The sequence below is a fragment of the Neoarius graeffei genome, chromosome 17, assembly GCF_027579695.1.
Source record: "Neoarius graeffei isolate fNeoGra1 chromosome 17, fNeoGra1.pri, whole genome shotgun sequence".
Lineage (NCBI taxonomy): Eukaryota > Metazoa > Chordata > Actinopteri > Siluriformes > Ariidae > Neoarius > Neoarius graeffei.
This window is the reverse complement of record NC_083585.1, coordinates 60,957,173-60,984,368: the sequence shown is the minus strand read 5'-3', so window position 1 is coordinate 60,984,368 and position 27,196 is coordinate 60,957,173. Positions and strand designations below refer to the sequence as shown.

The window sequence follows — 27,196 nt, the reverse complement described above, 5'->3', positions numbered from 1 at the left end:
ATCTGAGTGCTTCATTTCAGAATTTGAGTGTTTTTCTTTGAATTTGAGTTTTTAATTTTAGAATTTCCAAGTGTTTTTCTTGGAATTTCTGAGCCTTTAATCTCGGAATTTGAGTGTTTTTCTGAGTGGGGTTATGAGTTTTATTTTTTTTTATTTTTTTTTTTATTTTCTGAATTTTTAACCTTGGAATTTCCAAGTGTTTTTTTTTCTTGGAATTTGAAGGGTTTTTTTTTTTATTCCTTTCTCGCATTTATGAATTTATAATCTGAGAGAATGAGGTTATCTCATCTCATTATCTCTAGCCGCTTTATCCTTCTACAGGGTCGCAGGCAAGCTGGAGCCTATCCCAGCTGACTACGGGCGAAAGGCGGGGTACACCCTGGACAAGTCGCCAGGTCATCACAGGGCTCACATTCACACTCACATTCACACCTACGCTCAATTTAGAGTCACCAGTTAACCTAACCTGCATGTCTTTGGACTGTGGGGGAAACCGGAGCACCCGGAGGAAACCCACGCGGACACGGGGAGAACATGCAAACTCCACACAGAAAGGCCCTCGCCGGACCCGGGGTTCGAACCCAGGACCTTCTTGCTGTGAGGCGACAGCGCTAACCACTACACCACCGTGCCGCCAGAATGAGGTTATGTTTCTCATAAATATATACGTTATTTCCCAGCTGGGAGGTCCGTATGGTGAAATACCGTGACTGAGGTCTTGAAAGTACTGAGCGAGGCCCTCTGAGCCGAGGTCAGTATTCAAGGCTGAGGTCATGGTATTTTACCATACGGACCGACCTTAAGCTGGTAAATAATATATTTATTTTTTCTTTACCAAATTCTAACAGAAAACGAGAGCTCCCGAAAGGGAAAACCGAGCCAAGCCGCCATTTTGAATCCTCATTCACGGCTGTAATGCAAATGGCTTCCTCCTCGGTATACAAGTGCACTTCCATGGCAGGAAAAAAACTACATTTTGCCGCCTATGTAGTCCCCTTTTTATACAAATAGGAGTCATTCAGGATTCAGCCATGTTTTTGCTCGGCGTTAGCAACAGTTCGAGGTTTTTAGCTTTCTCCTGAAATGTTTTCTTTTATTTCTTCTTCCTCAGGGTAGTAAAACTCGCTTTCGCTGTGAACACTGTCGTTATCGCTATCCATGCTGTAAAATTAATGCTATTCTCCTGAGAAATGCGAAAATAAATGTTGACAAAAATTGCTACTATGTTTGTTGTTGTGAACGAGCGAGTCGCCAGAGGTCCGTAACCGCTCGCCAGCCAATCAGAGCGCAGGATTTGTTGAAAACTGCGCCATGAAAAAAAATAAATGACTTTACTCTCTGAATAAAAGTTTTTTCCACTCAGACTGTTGCCTTTTTTAAAACCCTGTAATGGCCCTAATACCCTGTCATACTTCTAGTGAAGTGTGGTTTCAATGTGAGAACAAACCAAAGAAAAATTCTGATTCTGACCCTGATAATAAAAGACCTGTAAATTAGCGTCACATGACCGACCTGCCTGTGAGCGTCTCTCAGATAGCCCAGTTGTTGTTTTTCAGTTCATCAAGACTGAAATATTGGTAGTAAATGTTCTAGGATTGAGCGTGTTGTAGATCTCCTCGTGTTTACTCAGTGAGACTCGCAACACCTCGGCCTGCGTGTTTGCTCTTCTCTTATCTCTCAGAGCTGTGACCTGATTGTTTGGAAAGCTCTAAAATAATAAAAAGGGCTCGACGTCCCTCTGAGCTTTTTTTTTTTTTCCTGCCGTGACTGAAGAGCAGTGGTTTTGAAAAGCTCCCGTGTTTTGTAGGATTACGTGTCGGACAGGCGCTGGAGGTTGAGATTAGACTGTGAATGCGAAAGAGGTTTAACTCTCACGACACACGGGAATTACGGGTCCCTGATGGGGTTTTGTTTAAATCTTACTCGACTGAAACTCGAATCTCTTTTCTCTTCCAGATGGATCGAAACCCGCAGAATGAGCGACGCAGTTTCACCGCATCACCAGGAGGAGGCGACGAGGATGGGACCCTTGACCGGGTCACGTCTCAAATCGAGTAGCTAGGATCGTATCCCGGGGGAGAAGATGCTGCTGTGAAACGTGGGAAATCCTCCGTGTTGAACTGGATGATTGTTTTTGGTGAACGCACTAACGCAGCTGATTAAAGGAAGTCGATCTCGAAGGTTTTCTCTCCGTCTTCCTCCCCGTCGTCTGTCCGTCCCCCCTCCCCCACCTCACCCCCTGCTGTGCTTGACGTTTTGGTGGCTGTGTGGTTGTATGGCAGCGGAGTAACCGTGGAGAGGCCGGGGTATCACAAGCTTATGGATTTTGATAAGAGAGGAGGAGGAGGAGGAGGGGGGAAAGGGGAAGCGGAAGAAGGGAAGAAGATGTCGAAGACTGGAGGGAGCAGGTCCGGTCACACCGGCCGCACTTCAGCGCCCAATTCGGGCGTGCTCATGGTCGGGCCGAATTTCCGCGTGGGGAAGAAGATCGGCTGTGGGAACTTCGGTGAACTGCGACTGGGGAAGAACCTCTACACCAACGAATACGTAGCCATAAAGCTGGTAAGGGACATGCGAACCCTCGGACACCCGGCCCGTGACCTTTCAGCAGCGTTCTTTATTTTTTCAGACTGAGAATGAGAACATGGTTTTCGCTCTAACAGTCCTGAAACAAATCAATTTTACATCATCTAGCCTTTCTTCCTTTCTTCTTTCTATCTTTTCTTCCATTCGCTCACTTTCTTCTCTTGTAGCTTTCTTTCTTTCTCCCGCTTCCCTTCTTTCGTGTTCTTGCTTTTCTTCTGAACTTTCTTTTCTTCTATTCTCTCTCTTATTGTAGCTTTCTTTCTGCCTCTTTCTTCTTTTCTTGGTTACCGCCTTTTGTTCTTGCTCTTCTTTCTAGTTTTCTTTTCTTCAATTCTCTCACTTTCTTCTCTTGTAGCTTGCTTTCTTTTTCCCGCTTTCCTTCTTTCGTGTTCTTGTTTTTCTTTCAAGCTTTTTCTTCTATTCTTTTTCTTTTATTGTAGTTTTCTCTCTTACTACTTTTATGCTTGCCTTCTTTTTGTTCCTGCTCTCCTTTTCGAGTTCTTTCTTTCTTTCTTTCTTTCTTTCTTTCTTTCTTTCTTTCTTTCTTTCTTTCTTTCTTTCTTTCTTTCTTTCTTTCTTTCTTTTGTGGTTCCCTTCTTTTGTGTTCTTGCTTTTCTTTCTAGTTTCCTTTTCTTCTATTTTCTTTCTCTCTCTCTCATTGTTGCTTTCTTTGTCTGTCTTCTTTTTTTGCTGACTATTTTTGTTCTTGCTCTTCTTTCCTTCTTGTTTTTATTGCAGCCTTCTTTTGTGCTTACCTCTTTTGTTGCCCTCCTTTTTAGCTTTCTTTGCTTCATTCTGTATTTCTTTCTCGCATCCCTTTTGTGTTCTTGCTCTTCTTTCTAGTGTTCTTTTCTTTCTTTTTATTGTAGCTTTTTCTTTTTCTTTCTTGCTTACCTTTTTGTTCTTTTTCTTTCTCTCTTTTTCTTTCTCTCTCTCTTTCTCTCTTTCTTTCTTTCTGAGGTGGACAAAGAACCCAACTTCATTACTTAAGTCAAAGTACAGATCCCGCTGGTCAGATGTGACTCCGATACAAGTGAAAGTTCTCCAGTCAAATTTTTACTTAAGTTAAAGTACTGAAGTACTTGCTTTTAAAAATACTTCAGTATTAAAAGTACATTTTCTGTCAACGCATCGTTGTATTATTACCACAACAATTACAAAACCTAACGCCGTTACCAAAGACAGAAATGTGAATTCACAAAATGAACGCATGCTGTGCATCATGGTGGTTTAACGTTAAGCTAGCTAGTCACTGAAGCTCCACCTGACATGCTAGCAAACTCTTTTCAAACTCGAACTCATATTGGGTAGCTAACGCTAGTAGAAAAGAAAGATTTCTACATTGTGTTTATTTGGCAAGATTATACTAAAATATGTTTCTGAAAGGACTTCAGATAAGTTAATGCTATTCATGTTAGCATAACTCTGGGTTTACATGCTAACTAACAGTGTCCAAGTCAACTAGCTGTGTGTTAACGTTAGCCGTGGACAAGGCTACGGCAACTTGGCGGGCAAATCCATAGAAAGTCATGTGACTAACCAGACTGCATCGCTATTGCAGTGTTATCGCTACCAATATCACGTGTTATCGTGATTTTTTTTTTTTTCCTTGAAACTTTGTTTTTTAATAAGTACAAATGAAATTGAAGCAGTAAATTAGATTTTTTTTGTACGGATTTGTCAGTGTTGACATTTAGTGTTTCTCAGCATGAAACAAACCCATCGTCAGATTCCTCTGTTCTTCATTTTCACAGCTGGAATGCAGCACTACTGTGTTCCCGGCAGTTTGTTTGTGAGCTAAATTATACCCCGTGAAACATATCGTATCGTATAAATGTCTTGGAACATCGTAACATGTTTTTTTTGTTTGTTTGTTTGTTTCCCCCCCCCATGTCTACTTTTATCGCTGATGATAACCATGACTTCAAATCTGGAATAAAGAAGGGAAAATGTTTTTTAAACCATATCATGCACATGTATAGTGTTGCATAAATCCAAGCTATGTTTACGTGTATTTATATGTTTATTAATTATTTTTGGTGATGCTCCTCATACGAGTTTTTTAAAAAAATGTATCCATGTGTTTTTCTGTTTAAAATGATTGGTTCATGCCCACACACACGTCGCATTTTAAAGGTTCTGAGTGTAAAGTTGAATTCTAGGTAAAATGTTGGAGTTTCGAGATGTTTTGCTGCTGCACACACACACACACGTACACACACACACACGTCCTGTGTATCCTGTGTGTAAATGTTTTGCCGAGATAAAAAGCGTCCTGCATTTTACGATTCTGGAGATCGCCGAAGCAAGCAAACAACATCACATCGTGACCACTGTGGGGTGTGTCTGAGCTACTTTTAATCAAACCAAGTCAGTGTGGGTGAACGTGTCGGACTCGGCTCTCCCTCCAGCGGAAGAGAAAAGAAAAGTCTGTCTAGTGAGTGCAACTGCAAGATAGCACGAGGTTATTGCTCTGACATGCCATTTTTCTGGACAGTTAACTAAATCATTCTAGCTAGCACTTAGCTATCTTAGCCTTACAGTGCATGGGCTCGACTCCCCGGCCGCGAGTGTGGAGTTACACCCCTAATGTTTTGATCTTACAGAGAAAGAAACGAGAACACAAAAGCAGGAACAGAGAAAAGATATAAACATTCATCTTTTGTGTCACGGATATATTCGCCAACGTCAACCGCAAATTCCATCCCTGCGACTCGGAGCTCTCTGAGGGTCGACACAGAGTCACGATGTTCTCTTGGTGGTGTCGCCATCTTGGTGTGACGCAGTTCCATAGTTATGCTAATTAGTTAAAGCTCCTCCCTCGCGCCCGTCTGTTTCCCGTTTCCGTAGGGCCGTACTGTTTACCAGTTTTTACCAAGAGGGAGGAAGACGGTCCCAAAACAGAGACCCTCAGGACATCAAAATGATCGCATCCCATTCGTCCGCATGATATTGTTCTTGTGAGACAAAGCAAAATACCATACACAAGAAAAGTCAACATTTCAGATGGCTTTGCAGTCAGTGCCTTGAATAAGGGAATATAAAGGTGTTGAATAAGGCGTCGATTAAGGGGATGCGAAGGCGTCGATTAAGGGGATGCGAAGGCGTCGAGTAAGGGGATGCGAAGGCGTCGAGTAAGGGGATGCGAAGGCGTCGAGTAAGGGGATGCGAAGGCGTCGAGTAAGGGGATGCGAAGGCGTCGAGTAAGGGGATGCGAAGGCGTCGAGTAAGGGGATGCGAAGGCGTCGAGTAAGGGGATGCGAAGGCGTCGAGTAAGGGGATGCGAAGGCGTCGAGTAAGGGGATGCGAAGGCGTCGAGTAAGGGGATGCGAAGGCGTCGAGTAAGGGGATGCGAAGGCGTCGAGTAAGGGGATGCGAAGGCGTCGAGTAAGGGGATGCGAAGGCGTCGAGTAAGGGAATGGGGAGGCGTCGAGTAAGGGGATGCGAAGGCGTCGAGTAAGGGGATGCGGAGGCGTCGAGTAAGGGAATGGGGAGGCGTCGAGTAAGGGGATGCGAAGGCGTCGAGTAAGGGGATGCGAAGGCGTCGAGTGAGGGAATGCGGAGGCGTCGAGTGAGGGAATGCGGAGGCGTCGAGTGAGGGAATGGGGAGGCGTCGAGTGAGGGAATGGGGAGGCGTCGAGTGAGGGAATGCGGAGGCGTCGAGTGAGGGAATGCGGAGGCGTCGATTGAGGGAATGCGGAGGCGTCGAGTGAGGGAATGGGGAGGCGTCGAGTGAGGGAATGGGGAGGCGTCGAGTGAGGGAATGGGGAGGCGTCGAGTGAGGGAATGGGGAGGCGTCGAGTGAGGGAATGGGGAGGCGTCGAGTGAGGGAATGGGAAGGCGTCGAGTAAGGGCATGCGAAGGCGTCGAGTAAGGGCATGCGAAGGCGTCGAGTAAGGGCATGCGAAGGCGTCGAGTAAGGGCATGCGAAGGCGTCGAGTAAGGGCATGCGAAGGCGTCGAGTAAGGGCATGCGAAGGCGTCAAAATGAACCTAAATCCCTCGTAACCCTTCAGTGAAGGTGTTGAACCTGTTTAATGCTCTTTTCTTCCCTGAACAGGAGCCGCTCAAGTCCCGAGCGCCGCAGCTCCACCTGGAGTATCGGTTCTACAAACAGCTCGGAAACTCAGGTGGGTTCCAGTTCTGTTCTCTCAGCGTGTGCCACTTTCCAGAATAAACTGGAATTCGAAAAAAAAACAAACAAAAAAAACCCGTCATCATTAAAAAGGCTCAATATATATTTACTTTTTTATTTGATTAGTTGATGTGCTAATGTTTAGATTTTAATGCAACTTAATATTATTATTAATTTTTTTATTCTGACCAAACCACCACTCTCTATTGAGCTATTTTTATTTCTATTTTATTTCATCCAGCCTTTGTGTCTAGCCTTCTTTTACTTTTTGCCTCTCGTGAATTCTTTCTTCTTTCTGTTCTTGTTTTTCTTGATCACTTTTTCTTCCATTTTCTTTTTCTTGTTCTTGATTGCTTTCTAGCGTTCTCTTCTTTCATTCTTTTTCTTTCATTCTAGCTTTTTTACTTTATGCTCTTTCTTTCTTCTTTCCTTCCTTCCTGTTTAGCTTTCTTTTTCTTTTCACAATAGGATGTGAATGTGAGTGCTGACTGCTGTTTTAAATAACTTTTCACAGTAGTTTATTTATATATTTGTTAGTTTATCTTGTTGTATTATTTTTGTAGGTTTTTAGATGCACTTTTTTTGCACCGAGGATTGCATTTTAATTTTGTTGTATTTATTTACAATGATGACAAATATTCTATTCTTTTCTTTTTTGCATTCTTTTTAAAAAAAATTTTGATCCTCAGTTCTTGTCCTGCTCCGTCGTTTATTTACTGCAGAAGAAAAGTGCAATATAATCTTCACCTGTGACTTTCGGTATTTTCAGTCGACTCTGTCAAAGCGTTTTACAGCAACATTATTAATATAGAACCATTTGATAAATATTAAAGATTTGTTTGACTTGGAACCAAACGCTTCATAAATAAATATTATATTGCGGCCATGTTTTAATAACTCATTCCCGTGTTTTAAACACACCCACAATTTAATTACAATGAGGGAACGAATAGAAATCGTGGGAATTGATCAGTAAAACGTGGGCATGCGATTAAATCTTTTCGTATCATGAGCAGAGCTCTGTAGTTCTTCACTATAAGAAGAGCTCATGCACGCTGGACATCATCAAGCGCTACGCTACAGATCTGCAGTGAGCTCTGGAGCTGGGCTCAACATTAATGGAAGTCCGACTGTCTGGGACAACCATGTGTTTGGTCCGGACAAGTCAAATCCTCATCTGCCTGTCCGACAGGACGAGTTAAATATTTGTTAAAAATCATCATTTTTGTAGAAATTATTCTAGAGTTACATCAGTAAAGGTCCAACAAAACCAGTTCAACCCCCCTCAGTGATCCGGCCGTGTTATTGTTTACGGAATTCCAAGGAAAGCGGAGTACAGCAGGTGTGTGTGTGTGTGTGTGTGTGTGTGTAAAAAAAATAATAACCACGGCATAATATCTAATTATAGATTATTATATAGACTCCTCGAAATCAGAGAAAGGGCGATCAAACACCTCAGTAAAATAAATATCTGTACTCGATCTTCATTTCGTTTCATTCGGACGTTTTATTGTATTTTTCTTTTGTATGATTCACATTAACCGTCACAAATGTGGTAAAATATTTCATGGGATATATGTGTCAGATAACGGAATCCAGGGACACATGTCGGCCCGGGGGCATTTTGAGTTATTGACAGATTCAGAAAGTACAGTTTCTAAGCTTTCCAATGATGCCTTCCATGTGGAGATCTGACAATATTTGAAGAATGTGTGGCCTTTTGAAAGTGTATACCTCTTAAAACAGGAAAGGGAGAAAATCGCCCTCAAAGTTTTCCATCTCAGCTACTCTGGGTGTAGGGCGGGCACATAATGCTGCTCATTTGCATGATATTAAGGAAAGCCCCACCCCCTACGAGCTAGCACGATACTACTTTCATGTAAACAAAGATCACCACGTCAATTTTCCTTCCATGCAAAGTATGCCCAACACAATTATGAAGTACAAAAATAAGTCCTAAAGTATACTTTAACGTTTTGTGGTTGAAAAATTACTCACACCGTAAGAAAGAAAGATAGCACGATGATGACACAACTAACACAACACTAGTTTCATGTAAAGCCTCGGTCACAACCGGCCGTACAGTACACGCTCCTACATGCAAGAAACGCACAGAGGGCGCGTGTGAAACGCACGAGAGCGCGCGTGTGTGACGTGCTGATTTTCGAGCCGCAGACCGGCCGCAGAGGTTCTTTGTCATGTCAAACAAACTCTACGGGCGCTTACGTTTTTTTTCAGGTTGCAAGACAAACTTGCGGCCAACGCGCGTCTTTCTCCATGAACAAAAAAAACCGCAGCGATTTGGGAAACGGCAAAAATCGCACGGCCAAAAAATCGTACGTCTGGTTGTGACCTAGGCTTAACCAAACCACAACACTCTCCGTTACTTGCAAAAATAACCACACAGCCTTAGATTAATAAACTCACCCCATCAGAAAGAGAAACGGCGCCTTGCACACACCAATGCCTCCGATGGAATGTAATCCTAGAACGGTCCGTGTATCATCCGATCATTCAAGTATTCCATTCAATCTGGAAAACGAGGTTGCGTTTTTTTGCTAGAAATGGTGATCTCCGATGTAAATACCGTGTGTCTGTTTGCTTCGCGGTGTTTCAGCTCCTCTGCGCTCTGTTTAGTAACTCATTCCATAGTGAAATTACATGCCTGTATGCAGCTAAGTAGCCACGAGCTCAGCTCGTATCATACAGCTGATTCGCGAAAAAAAAACAAAACCAAAGACTTAAATCATCATGTGAATGGCCCATATGGTAATTTACCCACACCCCCCAGCAGGCTACAGTCCTGACCAAAACGAGACAATTTGCAACAAAAAATGTATGCTTTTCCAACAAAACAATCTATTATCTGAAATACTGATTGCATTCTTCAAGATCTCAACTTGCACATGATGGAAAAAAACGAAAATCACAAATTTCGAAAAAAAAAAAAAGCTTCTTTTGCGATTATCTCGGATTCGTTTCGGCCGACATGCGTCCCTGGATTCGGTGAGGGGTCACATATGCTCCCTGCGTCCCTACGCAGATGTCGCCTGTGTTTGCAATCATAAAGGGTTATCGTACAACCAGAATTAATATTTTTTTTTACAGGGACCCAGTAAGCTGGTACCTGGCATTTTATACTCTGTTCTAATTTGGAGCCAAATTTCAGTTCCCAACCAGAACCTTTACCCGTCTCAAGTTTTCCTCGAGGCCCGTTTTATTCCTTTTTTTTTTTTAAACGTTAACTGGAGTAAAAGAACTAAAGGTGATGATGGTAATGTAATAAAATCTGTAGGATGTGGGTGTTGAGTGGAATTGTGTGAGAGATGTAGAGATTTGGTGCTGTTTCGTGCTGTAAACGCTCGCAGCAGGAGGATGTGGAGAACGCCGTGTTAATCAGTGCAGGTTTCTCGTGTGTTGTGTCTGCTGTGTTCATCCTGCGCTCGGCGTGATAAGACCAGAGACAGATTACAGCTTGCTGACGGAAACCAGTGGAGTTTCTGATCAGACAGAAATGAAACGAACGTGATGCTGTCTCTCTCTCTCTCTCTCTCTCTGTGTAGACCAGGTGTGGAGGGAGAACGGCAAAATAATCAGCGTCACGTGTCAGTCTCTCTGATTAAAGTAGGCCAGGGGTTTTCAAAGTGTGGGAGAGTCAGCCCCCCCTCAGAGAGCAAATAAACAACAGCGCCCCCCCTTTACAATTTTTGTTGTTGCTATACTTAATGTTCCATTCGTATTTTAAAAAAATGGTTGTTGTACACTTATTTTTTTCTTTTACACATTTTAAACATCTGTGCTTTTCTTTTTAAAACATCTTGTTTTACACATTTTAAACATCTCATAGCATCGTTAGCTAGCACCTCTTGGCAGACAACACACTGTGGCAGTGGAGCATCTTCAGATCCAGTCGATGAAAATCCAAACTTTAAATAATCGTGGTCATACTTCCTTCTTTTTCCAGTCCCCCCAGGATTTCACGGGCCTTTTTTGTGATTGTTGCGGGCTAAAATGTCTGACGTTGCAGGGTTTTTCCAAAAAATTGCGATGAAAGTTTCAGTGTTTTTTAGGTTTTTGTTGCGATTACATTGCGGGAGGAAGTGAAAGTTGCGAGAAATTGTTGCGATTTTCTCTTTTTGTGATTAAAATTGAGTGATATGTTAAATATTAAGTTATTACTGAAAAACTATTGATTAAAAAAACAAAGACACTGAGAAATGGTCCTATAAACAACTTTACCAATATAAAAGATTACCAGGACTACAAAAATGCAGAAAAATAGGCTTTACTTATCCAAATGCACCTGTTGGTTCAAAAGTTAAAGTGCAGAGAACCTCACAGCACAACATGAAGTTACCTTAAAATATAATATAAATGCCTCAGCTTTCATGTAAGAAAAAAAACTATTAATACTAGTACTGTGTGCAGGCAGTCTCTCCTGAAGACTAAATTACACAATAATTATAAACTAATAAAATAAATGGCTCAGGCTTCATAGAAGAAAAAACAACAATTTGAACAGAATCTCACAGTATGATGCTGAAGCTGCCTAAACAATGGAAAATAAAATACCATTTTGGCAAAAATGTTGGCATCCATTAATTTCTTGTATTAAGTAAAAAAATAATGTAAAGTGCACACAGTCCTTCACTGTAAACACAACACACTTTCAGTAACAGAATTTAAGCCTATATAAACACTGATTCGCACATCATGCAATGTTGCCAGATACTGCTGACGTTTTCCAGTCCAAACTATATTCAAAACCCGCCAAATTGCACTTAAAACCGCCCAATCTGGCAACACTGCGCGCATGCTGCTTCTCTTGAACGTATACACGGAAGTAAGGCGGAAGGTAGTTTGTCGACGTCACCTCAAGACGACGCCAACGATTGGTCAAATTTGCGGGAAGGTTGCGGTGATTGGATAGAATTGCAACACCGCCCTGAATTCGCGGGGATTGGTTGAATTTGCATTGATGGTGCAAATCGCAACATCGCGAAATCCTGGAGGCTCTGTTTTTTTGCTTGGCCCAGACTCTGTCTCCTCACTCACTGTAGCTTTAGGTACTAAAAATCGATCCTTTTTGTCTCTGGCAAAGGCTAGCTGAAGTTCGCTAAATGTCCGCAATAGTAACTTATTCTGGTTCATGTTTCCTCACGTTGCGCCCCCCCCCCCCCCCCCCCCCCCCCCGAAGAACTCTGGCGCCCCCCAGGGGGGGCGTGCCCCACACTGTGAAAAACCCTGAAGTAGGCAATAATGATTAGTGCTCAAATATTTACTCAAAAGTTTCACGCCGTGACACAAACTCTGCGCGGTACACAGTGTCTGGTTTTGATGCCGTAACACACGCGTGTGTGTGTGGTTTTTTTTTTTGGATGCTGTAACACATGACCTCTGTGTTGGAGTTGTTGGGGTTCCCCCCACCCTTTTTTTTTTCTTTTGATGCCATAACATACTGTCTCAGAGTTTGTTTCTCTTATTTATTTAGTTAATATAACACATGGCCTCGGGGTTTATTTTTATGCTGTAACATGCTGGCTTATTGGTTTTATTTTTTACACCGTAAGATTAATTTATTTTTTTTGAACACCATAACATGCTGTCTCAGTGAGTTTTTGTTTATTTTTATTTTCTATGTGTTTGTTTATTTTTGGACGATGTAAAACACGGTCACTTTTTTTTTTTAAAAACACCATATCATGCTGTCTCAGTGGGGTGGGGTTTTAAATTTTAATTAATTAATTAATTTATTTATTTATTTTGATAACACTCCCAGGGTTGGGTTTTTTGTTTTTTACGCCATAACATGCTGTCTGTCCTGTTTTTTTTGTTTGTTTGTTTGTTTTTTTCCCCTTTTAACGACATAACACATGGTCCCTTTTTTTATTTTTAATTTTTAAATGTTGTAACACATGATCTGAGGGTTTGTTGTTCTTGTTTTGTTTTTTCACCAACACGCTGTCTCAGTGGTTTTATTTTTAAAATTTATTAATTTTTTTTTTATGCTATAACACACTTTTTTTAACAGTGATACGCTGTCTCAGTGGGGTTTATTTTTTAAAATTTATTTATTTATTTATTTATTTTTGGATGATGTAACACTTTTTTGATGTAATACACATTCACTTTTTCAATGTAACACACCGTCTCGGATATTTTTTTTAAACGACATAACGTGGTCTGTTTTTTGTTCCAGTGGGTAATTTTTTTTATTTTATTTTTTTTCCTCCTCCCCCCCCTTTTCATGATGTAATGCTTTTGTTTGTAATGTAATGGTTTTTCTTTACGGTGTAACTCTGAGTAAGAGTTTTGTGTCGTGAATTCGTGTTTATTGTTTCCTGTGTATATTAATCTTCTTGATATGGCTCCACCCTGCATGCGTGTGTTCACTCTGCTGTCTAATCGTGTGTGTGTGTGTGTTTAGAGGGTGTTCCTCAGGTGTACTATTTTGGTCCATGTGGGAAATATAACGCCATGGTGCTGGAGCTGCTGGGGCCGAGTCTCGAGGATCTGTTCGACCTGTGTGACCGAACCTTCTCCCTCAAGACTGTGCTCATGATCGCTATTCAGCTGGTGAGCCATATATATACACACACACATCACTGTACCATAATGCCATGTCGTATACAGTAAATATTCAAGATCCTGCCTGGTTCTGTAGATGTTTACCTCACGTGGAGTGTGCTGAACCTTTCTCCTGCAGATCACCCGGATGGAGTACGTTCACACCCGCAGTCTGATCTACAGGGACGTGAAGCCGGAGAACTTCCTTGTGGGCCGGCCGGGCAGCAAACGGCAGCACACCATCCACATCATCGACTTCGGCCTGGCCAAAGAGTACATCGACCCCGAGACCAAAAAACACATCCCCTACCGGGAACACAAGAGCCTGACGGGCACAGCGCGCTACATGAGCATCAACACACACCTGGGCAAAGGTAGAGAGAAACAAAATGTACTGGATGGGTATGACGAAGAAAAAAAAATTCATTCATGGCATTAGAGCTGTGTTACTTCCACCTCAGGTGAAGTCACATGTATTCATGCTGTTGTATGTTATTGTGACCTCTGCTGTCTAAACAACACAATTACAGTTAGGAAAGTTTTTTTTTTTTTTAAGTTGTTTTTAACTGACTTGATTTCCAAGTTAACAATGTTAAACTAATCAAATTATCCAATTATTAAAATTAGTTTAAGAGCATCAGACCCACCACAGCGTTCACCGATGTACATGTCGATGTTCTGTCCTGCAGAGCAGAGCCGGAGGGACGACTTAGAGGCGCTCGGTCACATGTTCATGTATTTCCTGCGAGGCAGTCTGCCCTGGCAAGGCCTCAAGGTACTGTGATGACTCAGAATAAATTAATACATACACAAGGCACTGTGTTACGCAGCTGTACACACGGAGAAAGCAACGTAAAGACGGTTTGAAGTGGAAATTTTTCTTAGTGACGTGTCTAAGTTTAAATGCCATATTTGTGGACAGGACTTGAGTTTTATCCATCAGAAATTATTCTATCCACGTTCACCGGATATGAGCAATCGTGTGCTCTGATTGGCTACGCTACTACTAGGATATCAGCTCGTATACCGTGAGTAGAGAAAAACAAAATGGCGGAGTGTGTTGCTGAACAAACCGAGGATGAAATAAAAACTGCTTGAAAATAAAAAAATAAATAAATAAATAAATAAAATATGGAATGAAAGTATTTGATGGAAAGAACCGGTCTTTTTTTTTTTTTTCCCAAGAATTATTATAATTATTGTATTTTTCACAAATTGCTCCTGTCATTTCACCAGTTTGTTTACTTTTTAAGCGGAAATGATTTTGTCGGATGTTTTGTCTAGAGCTTTTAATTTATGGAATTTGCAAAAAAAAAAAAAAAAATGCTCCGTTTCTCAAAACCCAGTGAATGTGGATAGAATAAAACAGTTATTCCACTCAGTCTCGTCGTACATGGATTATAGACAACTCGGTGCTACGCGCCTCATCGGCTATCAGCTCAGGTACGACTCGATTTTGCGGAATAACTGATATTCAGTTTGTGAAAACTGGTTTTCGTGATCAGTCTTTGCTAATTACTTTTTATTTATTTTAGACCGAGAAGAAGTTGATGCACTTTTAGTGGAAAATTTAAAAACAGACCTAAAAACAAGTGTTGCCAGGCAAAACAAACCTCGCCCAGTAGCACTGATGATAAATACAAAGGAAGATATCATGAAAAATTAGGTCCCTTATGGTCCATGTGGCTACTGCTGAGAAATAAAATAGTTTTCTGATCCCATGCAGTAAATATAATGTTCATGTTTACTCTGAGTCAGTAGCCACAAAAATGAAGCGTAATCCAAAAATAAACAATTTAAAAATCACGGAAGTAAAATATACCAAGTGTCTGTACTTTTATATTATTCTACTCTTACCTCTTACAGTTTCCGAAACTGAAACCTCTGAACCGAGGCTGACATACACACACACTGTCTCCATGACCCAAACTCTTATTTCCCAGAAATGGCCCGACGCTAGAACTCAGTGGAACACACTTTGGCCCAATCCCAATTCTAATTTCTACCCCTCCCCCTTCCCCTTGGCCCTCCCCCTTCCCCTTGGCCCTTCCCCTTGAAACTGAGCTACAAGGGATAGGGCTTGAAATTCAACCCCTACGTATTGGGATAGCCCTTCAACGATCGCATACGTCATCGCGTACCTCCGTCAGCGTTTACGTTAGCAAAACGCAACCAAATGCGTCATTGGCTGCGACCAGCCACTACAGTCAGAGCCAGAGGCAGAACCAGAAATCTCTGCTGGCAGGGTGTGATTTGTTAACTAACACCACTGAATGGGATATCTTTGGCGCTTCGTGCACCACATCCGACAGAATGAGGTGTCAGAACACTCATGTAAACAATAAAAGCGAGAATAACAGAACGAAACGTACGCAGTCAAGCAACCGAAAACAATACTCACTCCCAAAGCTTTTTAGCAGCAGCTTGGATTTCAGAAATCGCTGCTCATTCTCAGCTCGAAAGCGAATCAAGCGGCGTGTTTCCTCTGGATAACAACTTAAAACACGTAAATAATGGAGAAAATACATTTATGACAATCTTTCGCCGCGGGAACCGCCATCTTTCTGAAATCCGCATGAAATCTCGCTGAAATCCGCATGGCATTGTGGGAAATCACTCAAACCCCTTCGTTCGGAGTCAGCTCCAGGAAAATCTCTGTTTGGAGGGGTACAGAAGCCCTACCCCTTCCCCTACCCCTCCGCGTTAACTGGGATTGGGATACCCCTACCCCTTCACGTGAACGCGCAAAATGGAGGGGAAGGGCCAAGGGGTTGGTCCAAGGGGTGAAATGGGATTCGGCCTTTCTCTCTGTAATAAGCGTAAACGTGTCTGAAAGCCATTTCTTTAGTCCATTTATTTCGAACGGTGAATCGAATTGTATACCCTCACTCGCCATTTTAATCGGAACACGTGTATGCACAGTGCGCGATCGTTACGCTCTTGCAGCACGATGACGTAGTGGCTAGCGCCTCTATATGAGGCAGGAGACGCAACAAAAACGATTTTGACCTTTTTGGTGACCTTGACCAGATGGCCCTCAAAATGTTGGAGATTCTATTTGAGACCAATGACCATCTATCCTGAAAGTTTCATGAAGATTGATCCAGCCGTTTTCCCGTAATATTGTTTACAAAAGAAAAAAAGAAACCCAACCGAAAACAATACTTCGCCCTGCTTATGCCGTAGCAGGCGAGGTAAAAAAAATTTGTTTTTGGGGGGGAAAGTCCAGATGAATCATGAACAATCTCAAGGTGGTGACGGTTTTTATCACGATGGTGATAAAATTGTGGGGTTTTTTTTCTTTTTTTCCTTGCTGTGTTTCTAAACCACAGGGCAGTTTTTCCTGACCACTGGGTTTGTTTTTTGTGGGGTTTTTTCCTCACCCAAACTGATCTCTCGGAGTTAAGGCCTCTGCATGCTCTTGCGACAAGGCTTTCGCAGATAGCTTTTCGCAGACAGTTGTAATTTATTGTTGAGCGGGGGAATAGGCGTGCGCGATGTTATTCACCGGCACAACGCAAGGGGGCGCGAAGTCGCTAGGAGTAGTTGGTGGGTGTGGTTAGTGGAGTGTTTATCCTCCGGTTACTTATAATGACTAGAACTTTTTTTTTTTATAATGACTAGAACTGGAGTCGTATAGATGTACGTACTTCCTCAATCAACCGCTCTTCATGCTGCTCCATCTTCGCTCGTGTTTTTAAAAATGCCGGTCGTGAAAACAAAACAAACCGGGAAAGTAGGGAAGCGGAAGTGCGTGTACAGCGGATGTAGAGTGGACCAATCAGAGCCCTCTTGTCTGCGAGGCTTCTGCGGTGGTCACAATTTTTGGGAGGTGCGTGCAGAGCGTCTGTGAAGGTGGGGGGGCTACGCAGACACTGTCTGCGACACCGTCTGCGAGGACTGGGTTGTCAGCATAAATTGGCCTTTAGTCGACCTCGGGTGTGAGAAAGGCGATATATAAATTGAATTGATTTATTATTTTATTTAGGGCGGCACGGTGGTGTAGTGGTTAGCAAGAAGGTTCTGGGTTCGAGCCCCGTGGCCGGCGAGGGTCTTTCTGTGTGGAGTTTGCATGTTCTCCCCGTGTCTGTGTGGGTTTCCTCCGGGTGCTCCGGTTTCCCCCACAGTCCAAAGACATGCAGGTTAGGTTAATATGGGACGGCCTTGGGCTGAGGTGCCCTTGAGCGCGACACCGAACTCCCAACTGCTCCCCGGGCGCTGTTAGCATGGCTGCCCACTGCTCTGGGTATGTGTGTGTGCTCATTGCTCACGTGTGTGTGCATGTGTGTGTTCACTGCTTCAGATGGGTTAAATGCAGAGAGGAAATTTCACAAGTGTGTGATGAATAAAGTTCTTTCTTTCTTTCTTTCTTTCTTTCTTTCTTTCTTTCTTTCTTTCTTTCTTTCTTTCTTTCTGTATTAGTGTCACTCTGATGTACAGTTGTATTCAGAAGTTTACATACAGTGACGTGAATGTCATCTTGGATATGAATGTCATGGCAATATTTGGGCTTTCAGTAATTTCTCTGAACTATTTTTTTTTTCTGTGGCAGAATGATTGTACAGCATCCAGCTTTAATTAAAAAAACATGAATTTGGTGCACAAGTTTTAATTTTCTTGGGTTTTCTGAAATCAACACAGGGTCAGAATTATACATACAGGGTCAAAAATTTACACGCACTCAGTTATTAATTCAGAGGTGCTGAAACTTCTAAAATGTCTCTTATCTTGCCAAGGCTGAGGTCTCTTAACTTCCTGTTAGTGATCATGATTGACTACAGCTGGTAGCTTCTCTGTTCCTTCATAAAAAGGGTTTGTTTACAGCACTCATTGGATTGACAAACACACAGTAAAATGGGAAAGTCCAAGGAGCTCAGTGCAGATCTGAGAAAGAGGATCGCAGATATCCACAACTCCGGAGTGTCTCTTGGAGCCATTTCTAAACAACTGCAAATTCCAAGATCAGTTCAAACAATTGTAGGCAAGTTATTGTGAGGTGTAGTCACTTTGACAAGCCACTTTGCTTCAAGAAAACCCAAACTGTCTCCCTCAGCTGAAAGGAAATTGGTTTGGATGGTCAGGAACAACCTGGGAACCACCATGGCACAGACCTGCCATGAACTGGAAGCTGATGGATCACTGTCTACAGTTCAGATCACCGTGGACTAAGAGGCTGCTATTCAAGAAATAACCCCCTGCTCCAAAATTGACACCTTCAAGCTTAACTAAAGTTTGAAGCTGACCACACGGACAAAGAAAAAGCCTTCTGGAGGAAAGCTGTAAGGTCAGATCAGACAAAGATTGAGCTGTTTGGCCACAATGACCACCATGTACAGAGGGACACTGTAGCAGCTGGTGGTGGTAGGATCATCATGCTCTGGGGCTGTTTTGCTGCCAGTGGAACTGGTTCATTGCACAAAGTGGATGGAATAATGAGGAAGGAGGACGACCTCAGAATTCTTCAGCATAAATCATCAGAAACTTGAACACGACTTGGGAGCTACAACAGGACAATGAACCCTAACACGCATCAGAGCTGGTTGTGGAGGATAAAGCAGGCGAACATTAAGCTTAAAACAAGTCCTGACTTCAACTCTGTTGAAAATATATGGACCGTGCTTATAAGTCAAGTCCATAGCAAGAAAAAAAAAATTCAATTGAACTCTATCAATTCTACCATGAAGAGTCGTGAAATATCCAACCAGAATTCTGCCAGAAGCTTGTTCATGGTAAACAAAAATGTTTGGTCAAAGTGAATCTTGCGAAGAGACATTTTACCCAAATATTAGGTGTGCTGTACCGGTATGTACTGTATATATTTGACCCTGTATGTATAATTTTGACCCTGTGTTGATTTCAGAAAACCCAAAGAGAATTAAAACTTGTGCACCAAATTCTAGTGTTTTTTTTTTTTAATTAAAGCTGGATGCTGTACAATCATTCAGCCACAGAAAAAGAACAGTTCAGAGAAATGACTGAAAGCCTAAATATTGCCATGACATTCATATCCAAGATAACATTCACGTCCCTGTATGTAAACTTCTGACCACAACTGTATCTCCATTAGAGTAACCACAAGCTGCACTGAGAGATACGTCAGCTGACCTCGATTTAAGAAGGGGAAAAAAAAAAACCTGTGGTTTTTTTTTTTTTTTTTTTTTTGTGTGTGTAATTTTGTGATGTTTTGCTTGTAGCTTGTTTTTTAAGCTTCTTGTCTCCAAAGTAAGTCTCAAAACAATGTGACATTTGGGACAGTTTTTGAGAATCTGATTATCTTTGTCTGTTTTTCCCTTCTGTCTCTCTCTCTCTCTCTCTCTCTCTCTCTCTCTCTCTCCTGTCTGACGCTCTTCACCTTCGCCTCCTTTTAGGCTGACACGCTAAAAGAGCGCTATCAGAAGATAGGGGACACCAAAAGAGCGACCCCAATTGAAGTGCTCTGTGAGAGCTTCCCAGGTTTGTCCAGTAAACCCGAGATTGTGGAAATGTTCATTCAGGAACAGATTATTAACACTCAGCACAGGACACCTTTCTTTTTTATTATTATTATTATTATTATTATTATAGTTAATAGCCATATATATATATATATATATATATATATATATATATATATATATATATATATATATATGTGTGTGTGTGTGTGTGTGTGTGTGTATCTTAAAGCCAAACAGAACCCAAAAGTAAACTCCTTTATACTGACAGATAATATCCATACAAGATATAAAAGTTATTCCACGAAACTGAGTCGTACATGAGCTGATAGCCGACGAGGCGCGTAGCACCGAGTTGTCTATAATCTATGTCCAACAAGATTGAGTGGAATAATTGTTTTATTCTATCCACATTCACTGGATTTTGAGAAACAGAGCATTTTTTGCTAAGTCGATAAATAAAAACTTTGTACAACACGTCTGACACAATCATTTCTGCTTAGAATGTAAACAAACCGGTGAAATGACAGGAGCAATTTGCGAAAAATGCGATGATAATTCTTGAAAAAAAAAAAAAAAAAGATATGTTCTTAGAATCAAAATACTTTTATTCCATATTTTGTTGCTGCCTTCTTTTTTTTTGAGTTGAGTTGAGTAGGTTGAGTAGAGTTTTTTTGTCCTCGGTTGGTTCAGCAACACGCTCTGCCATTTTGTTTTTCTCTACTCGTGGTATATGAGCTGATATCCTAGTAGTAGAGTAGCCAATCAGAGCGTGCGATTGCTCATATCCAGTGAATGTGGACAGAATAAAAAGTTATAATGGATGCGATGAAAATACCATGAATGTTATTCAATTCAGATGCTGCTACAAGGAAGTGACACTTACAGCTTGTTTAAAGTGTTAAAATATTTAATTAAAATCCGGAAAATTTTGAGAGAATTTTGAAAGATAAAGACGCATTGAACACCCGAAAGGAATGTGTATGGATGATGATGATGATAATAATGATGGCTGGGTTTTTTTCATGGTCTATCAGATATATTCCATTCAGCTACTCGTCTTCGACTCGTTCAGTATCGTGCTAGCTGAATGGAATGTATCTGATAGACCACGAAAAAAAGCCAGTTTATTTACAATATTATTTAAACATGTTCCTCAGATCCGTGATGCATTTCGTATGAAAAATGCAAAAAATTTTGAAAATTTAATCTTTTTTGGTGACATCTGGAGCTGCAATTGAGCCTGAAAAAGAAATGAAAGCATTAATTTTAAGTGTGAATTATATTTTATTAGGCATTTAACGCAAATTTTATTCACTAACTTAATAAAAAAAGTTGTAACACAGTTTAAATTTAGTTTCTTATTCATTAACCAGAACTTTACAGATCACTGTAATTATCAATAAAATCTTCTACAAATTCCTGCAATAAAAGCAGAAACTTTAAATTATAATTTCTAGTGCACTTAAGACAAAAAACAAAATACACAATCGAGTCGTATTCCACAGAATCCATCTTTACTATAAAGAACAAAGATAACAAACCAGATTCAGCAACTCTGAAGATTAATATTCTGAAATATTTACAACTGAAAATAATCGATGCCTTTAACAAGTTTTGATTTTACGAAATGTACATAATGCAAATGTTACACCACAGAATGTTCGGAATCGTTTTGATTCTGTTAAGTGCAATAAACAGGATAAAAATAAGTGGAATTAAGTTACAAAAATGTTTTTTTGCAATTTTCTTTTTCATTGAAGTCTTGATCACATCCTTCCTGCACAGTTAATTTATTAATAATGACGATAAACTCACCGTGTCGTGCAGAAGAGATGGCCACGTACCTGCGCTACGTCAGGAGATTGGACTTCTTTGAGAAACCGGATTATGACTACTTACGCAAACTCTTCACAGACCTCTTCGACAGGAACGGATACGTCTTCGACTACGAGTACGACTGGGTCGGCAAAACTCTGGTACGGCCCGAAGGAGGACTTTAACGTAATGCATAAATTTGAATTCGTCACACTTTGGTAAAGTAGATTCACTTGGTCTTTTTACTGGGTCTGTAACGATTCGATTCAGTTCTGAGATCATGATTCAGTTTTTCCATGATATTTTGCATGATATATCATTACATGCTGATTTTTTTTTTTTTTTTAACTTTAAGCATTTATCATAAATTCTGTATTGAGACACCTTGTTTTGATAAAAAACACAATAACGTGTCTTTAAAATTGTGAAATGTGACACTCGGGTGTGTGTTAATCGTATATCACTAATCGCTTGTGTTTTTTCTGTGATGTTTCTTCAGCCAACTCCAATCGGACCCATTCCCACTGACACACCGCTCCAGTCCAGCAGCAGAGAGAAAGCACAGCAACCGACCAAAAACCAGGTGAATGAACACACACACACACACACACACACACACACACACACACACACACACACTCTCCTCAATACTGTAGAAGCTCAACTAAATTCCTGTTTAAGACTTTTAGGTAATCAGTTCTATAAATATTGGCACCCTCAGTACAGGTAGTTAAATCTTACTGGGAAATGTGTGTATTGGGGTCCGTCTCAGAAACTGGTCTCTCATTTGGGACATTATGGTCAAAAACTAAATTTTCTAATTTTACTTTTTTTTCTGCATTTACCTAACACTCTGTTTCTTTTGTCATGTTTAATAAGAATAAAGATAGTATCTTGCTTTATCTGGCCTCCACTGTGGACGATTTTTTTTTTTTATTCCAATTCAAATGCTTTTGTAAAATTGATTTCCATATAAAATAACTCCATCATGAAGAATTAAAGCTCCTCCTTCACAGATGAGTGAAAATATTGAATAAATTTCCTCTTTTTGATTGCTTGGGTTAAAAATGCCAAGTTATGATGACTGAATTGATTATTCACTTAAATATGAATAATATGATACAGTTTGGGTATTTGATACGGCGAAATAGGGCACAATGGAAAAATCAACAACACACCGGAAAGATGAGAATAACGGCGGTGGTAAAAGAACAGCGACTGTACCGGCTGAAGGTCGCGTGAGCAACGGGACATCACTACCGCACTGGACGGAGTGCGAGGTGGGGGCGGGGCAAAATGACTGGCTGTAGATTCTATCAAAAGTTCGATCTAAACTGACCATGGCTGCAAAATATTGGCCAAAAATACGCAAACACTACGAAATATGAAAGTAAGATGAAAAAGAAACATTCTATTGCCTTATCCTGCAAGACTAAAACAAAATAAAACCGTCAAAACTCGCCTTTTCAGCGATAACGTCCGAACAGATCACTCGCGTAACAGAAAGACCGCAAATGGAAGCACGATCAACTTCTAACTGCTGGAGTGGAAAATTCCATTCTACACATGCAAATTGTTAATGCGTGTCCTTCCCCGCACACAAATAACACGCGACGGTAAAAAATAGACCACGACTCATTTTATAGCTCAGAAATTCATACAAGACCAGCTACCATCGTAACACATTCTGTAAGAAACATATTCTATACCTAACTTTCAGCTTTCGTTTTAAAAAACAAAATCGCAGATTTATAACTAAATGTTTATACGGCATAGTGATTTTAAGTTCCTACTTTTGGTGAGGTCGTGACCTTGACCCTGAGGCTTTCCGTTTAGATCAAAACACACGATCGTATTGGTTTTGGGTTTGCAGAAAATGGAGTTACAACCATGATGAAATATTTTGCATGATGTTTTATTCCGGTTATGATTATTCTGTGAGCGCACCAATCCTTAGGTGGATAAAGTTACAGCTCAAAATACAATCAGTGATAACTGTAGACTTTTCAGTGGACTACAACCTTTTTAAGGGAATGCGATGTAGTCAACCGTTTATCATGTCCCAGATCAAGCCGCCATTTTTCCACAAATTTGCAGAATTTTTGCCAAATTCTGAAGAGTATTCACATCAAAGATTTAGTTTTATCTGTATTATTTCTTTCATCATTTTATTTCAAATTAAAACCAACATCACCATTCAAAACCGGATAGTTTATTGACTGTGAGTATGTTTAGTGGGTTCCCCCACAGTACCCAGTTTCTGAGACAGACCCATATATATATATGGTGGTGTAAAGATATGAAGTTTATCTTTGAGTTGTGAATGTATGTTTGTTTTTTTTTCAACACGAGGAGATAAACTTCATATCTTCACACCACCGTGTAATGTTCTTTATATTATATGGACACATCCACACAAAAAAAAAGATACGCGAGTTAATCTGGAGAATTTTAATTTTGAACCAGTTCGCTATTTTGACAATGCAGCGGGAAAACACTGAGTGACGTCATCAGAGTGAAATATCAGGAATTATTATCCATACAGGACACTTTTTCGATGGAATAAAAACGTGTGTTCTATTTCCTTCTAGCGGGTTTCATTCATTTGGTTTGATAGCATGCAATATTGTTCGCATATCGCTTATCCTGCGTGTATTACGTCACTCTACCCAACAGAGAATGAGTGTTGAATATGGTTTACGATATTGCACGGTTGTCAAGACAACATGACGTCACACGTCAGAGACGTAAAACTTGCGCGCTAGTGAACGACTGGGACAATTTGTAAACAAACATGGCCGCCAGGTTTGCTTTGTTAAATACGGAAGGTTTTGAGAGAATTTTGAAAGAGAACGACGCGTTGAAGACCCGAAAGGAATGTGTAGTAGTAGTAATAATAATAATAATAATGGCATTTTTTCATGGTCTATCAGATATATTCCATTCAGCGAATCGTCTTCAACTTGTTCAGTATCATGCTCGCTGAATGGAATAAACCATGAAAAAAAGCTAGACAATATTATTTAAATATGTCTCTCAGATCTGTGATGGGTTTTGTATAAAAAATGCGAAAATTTTTGAAATTTTGAATATTTTCATCTTTTTTGGTGCAATCTAGTGACTTCTGGAGCTGCAATTGAGCCTTAAAAAGAAATGAAAGCATTAATTTTAAGTGTGAATTATATTTTATTAGGCATTTAACGCAAATTTTATTCATTAATTTAATAAAAAAAGTTATAACACAGTTTAAATTTAGTTTCTTATTCATTAACCAGAACTTTACAGATCACTGTAATTATCAATAAAATCTACAAATTCCTGCAATAAAAGCAGAAACTTTAAATTATAATTTCTAGTGCACTTAAAACAAAATACACAGTCAAGTCGTATTCCACAGAATCCATCTTTACTATAAACAACAAAGATGACAAACCAGATTCAGCAACTCCTGAAGATTAATATTCTGAAATATTTACAACTGAAAATAATCGATGCCTTTAAAGGTCCCCTTGCATCGTTTTTTCATTAATTGTGCGGTGGTCTCTAGTATGAATGAATGCCCTGTGAGCCGGTTTTGGTGAAAAAAATGCTGTGGTTCTCCTGTTTCAGGCTGCTCTAGTTTGGTGGAGGAGTGGGTGGCAGGAGAACGACAAGATTTCAGCTCTTACTCATTAATATTCATGACATGTAAACGTGTTACCTCTGATTGGCTAACAGCACTGTGATGCTACCTCCAGTGGGTCAGAACAAGCGGATGTGGGGGTCTTACTACGGCGAGAGAAAAGGAACAAACCGCGAAGGGAAAAATACCGCACGCTGACGTCATTGAGGTGCGACGCGAGGAAATAAGAAACATTCAACAAATGTTTGGGTTTTTACTGAACAAACGAATAAAATGAACGAGTGACTTAAAAAAAAAAGAATGTGGGTGTCTTTGTAAAAACTGTTTTGATTGGCTATTATGGTCTCGACGTCGATGTTTTGACCAGTAACAATGTACACTGAAAAAAATTAAACATTAGCTCAAATTAAAAAAATTGAGGTAATCGATCACACCTAATATTGTAGTGTTATACAATTTAAATAATTCATTTGATTTGACCTGAAATATTTAACTTCATGTAAACCAATTTCTGATGGTTGAACCAAAGCAATTATTTCAGATTTTCCTAAATTAAAATAAATACTTTTTTTTTAAAGTTTTTTTTGGGATTTTTTCACCTTTATTGGATAGGACAGTGTAGAGACAGGAAATGAGCTGGAGAGAGAGACGGGGAGGGATCGGGAAATGACCTCGGGTCGGAATCGAACCCGGGTCCCTGGATTTATGGTATGGCGCCTTAGTCGACTGAGCTACGGCGTCCCCAAATACACTGGTTTTATTACTTAATGCAGGGGTTCTCAACCTTTTGCAACCTGGGCCCCACCAAAGCTGGTTCATTGCAGTTGGGGGCCCCTCTTCTCGCCCCGCCCCCATCCCCCCCCAACACACTCACCCGCAGTGACGCCACCCGACCTACAGCACCTTATATCGACAGATAGATAGATAGATAGATAGATAGATAGATAGATAGATAGATAGATAGATAGATAGCCCTGGGCTAGATTATTATTATTAGTAGTAGTAGTAGTAGTAGTAGTAGCAGCAGTAGTAGCATTATCCATAGTAGACTACCAGTAAGAAAACAACAAAAAGAACAAATTATTTGGGTAGAGCTGAAATGGGGAAAGCAAAAATACAGTGTGGGGTAGTAGTCTTTAAAAAGACTGTTTGGGTTTTGCGCTGTATCGATGGATTGATGATAGTAGGCTAGCGAGAGTCGGCACGAGTTAACTCGGCAAGAAACCAGACTAGTGTGTGTGTGGCAAGCACTCACACGGTGGCCACGGTATGCAGACTCACTCACGTGACGTTGCGTCATGTTCGCGTCACGGGCTTAAAATAACCTACACACAAGATTTTATGATAGATCGATGATAGATTTTATAATAGTATTGATTTGTATGTAATAGTCCAATGTCCTGCATTTTGACATGGGTAAATGTGTTGCATCTGCTTAGCTACTATAGCCTGTTAGCCCCAGATTTTTTTTTTCCTTCATACATGAAGCCTACTCGCGACCCCCCTGGAGTACCTCCGCGCCCCCCCGGTTGAGAACCACTGACTTAATGTAAATAATCTTTGTTAAACCTGAATATTTTAAATTCATTTAAACAACTTTTGAATATGGGAGCAAACTATTTTTTTTTTATTCACTGGAATGAAAACAAATACATTAAATGAACAACAGCTTTGTTTCACTTTTTTCAGTGTAGATAACACGAATTTTACATCACATTCAACAAGATTTAAACGAGACTAAAGATGGCGACTTACAAATAATGTGTAAACATCGTTGGAGTTAATAAAGTTTGAACAGCATGAAGGAACATACCCCAACCCCCCGAAATTAATAAAAAAAATTCTTAACAGATTTGGCATAATATAAAAAGGCCGTTTTTTACTCAGAAAAAGCGGAAAACTCTCATCCTCGCCGAGCTTGTGACCATGTCATGCATGCTAACGTGGAGAATATGAACATGCTATTTTGTAACAAAAACCTTCAAACAAAAAGTTCATGTTTTACTCGCAGCTTGTGAGCTGGTGGTCGATCGTC

The 27,196-nt window shown here is 40.5% G+C and overlaps 1 protein-coding gene across 4 annotated transcripts in view; it reads left to right on the top strand.

Moving 5' to 3' along the window:
• LOC132864365 (casein kinase I) overlaps positions 1-27,196 on the top strand; it is a 71,260-nt gene that overhangs the window by 4,719 nt on the left and 39,345 nt on the right. The window contains exons 2-9 of one of the 4 annotated variants that reach the window (XM_060897781.1): positions 1,957-2,562; positions 6,646-6,715; positions 13,148-13,296; positions 13,427-13,661; positions 13,977-14,062; positions 19,656-19,740; positions 21,555-21,700; positions 22,039-22,122. In XM_060897781.1, the coding sequence (XP_060753764.1) occupies positions 2,320-2,562; positions 6,646-6,715; positions 13,148-13,296; positions 13,427-13,661; positions 13,977-14,062; positions 19,656-19,740; positions 21,555-21,700; positions 22,039-22,122 (1,098 nt within the window). In that variant the 5' untranslated portion in view covers positions 1,957-2,319. Of the gene's footprint in view, positions 1-1,956; positions 2,563-6,645; positions 6,716-13,147; positions 13,297-13,426; positions 13,662-13,976; positions 14,063-19,655; positions 19,741-21,551; positions 21,701-22,038; positions 22,123-25,256; positions 25,378-27,196 lie in introns of those variants that run through there. The other 3 variants (XM_060897780.1, XM_060897782.1, XM_060897783.1) reach the window with 3 other exon arrangements.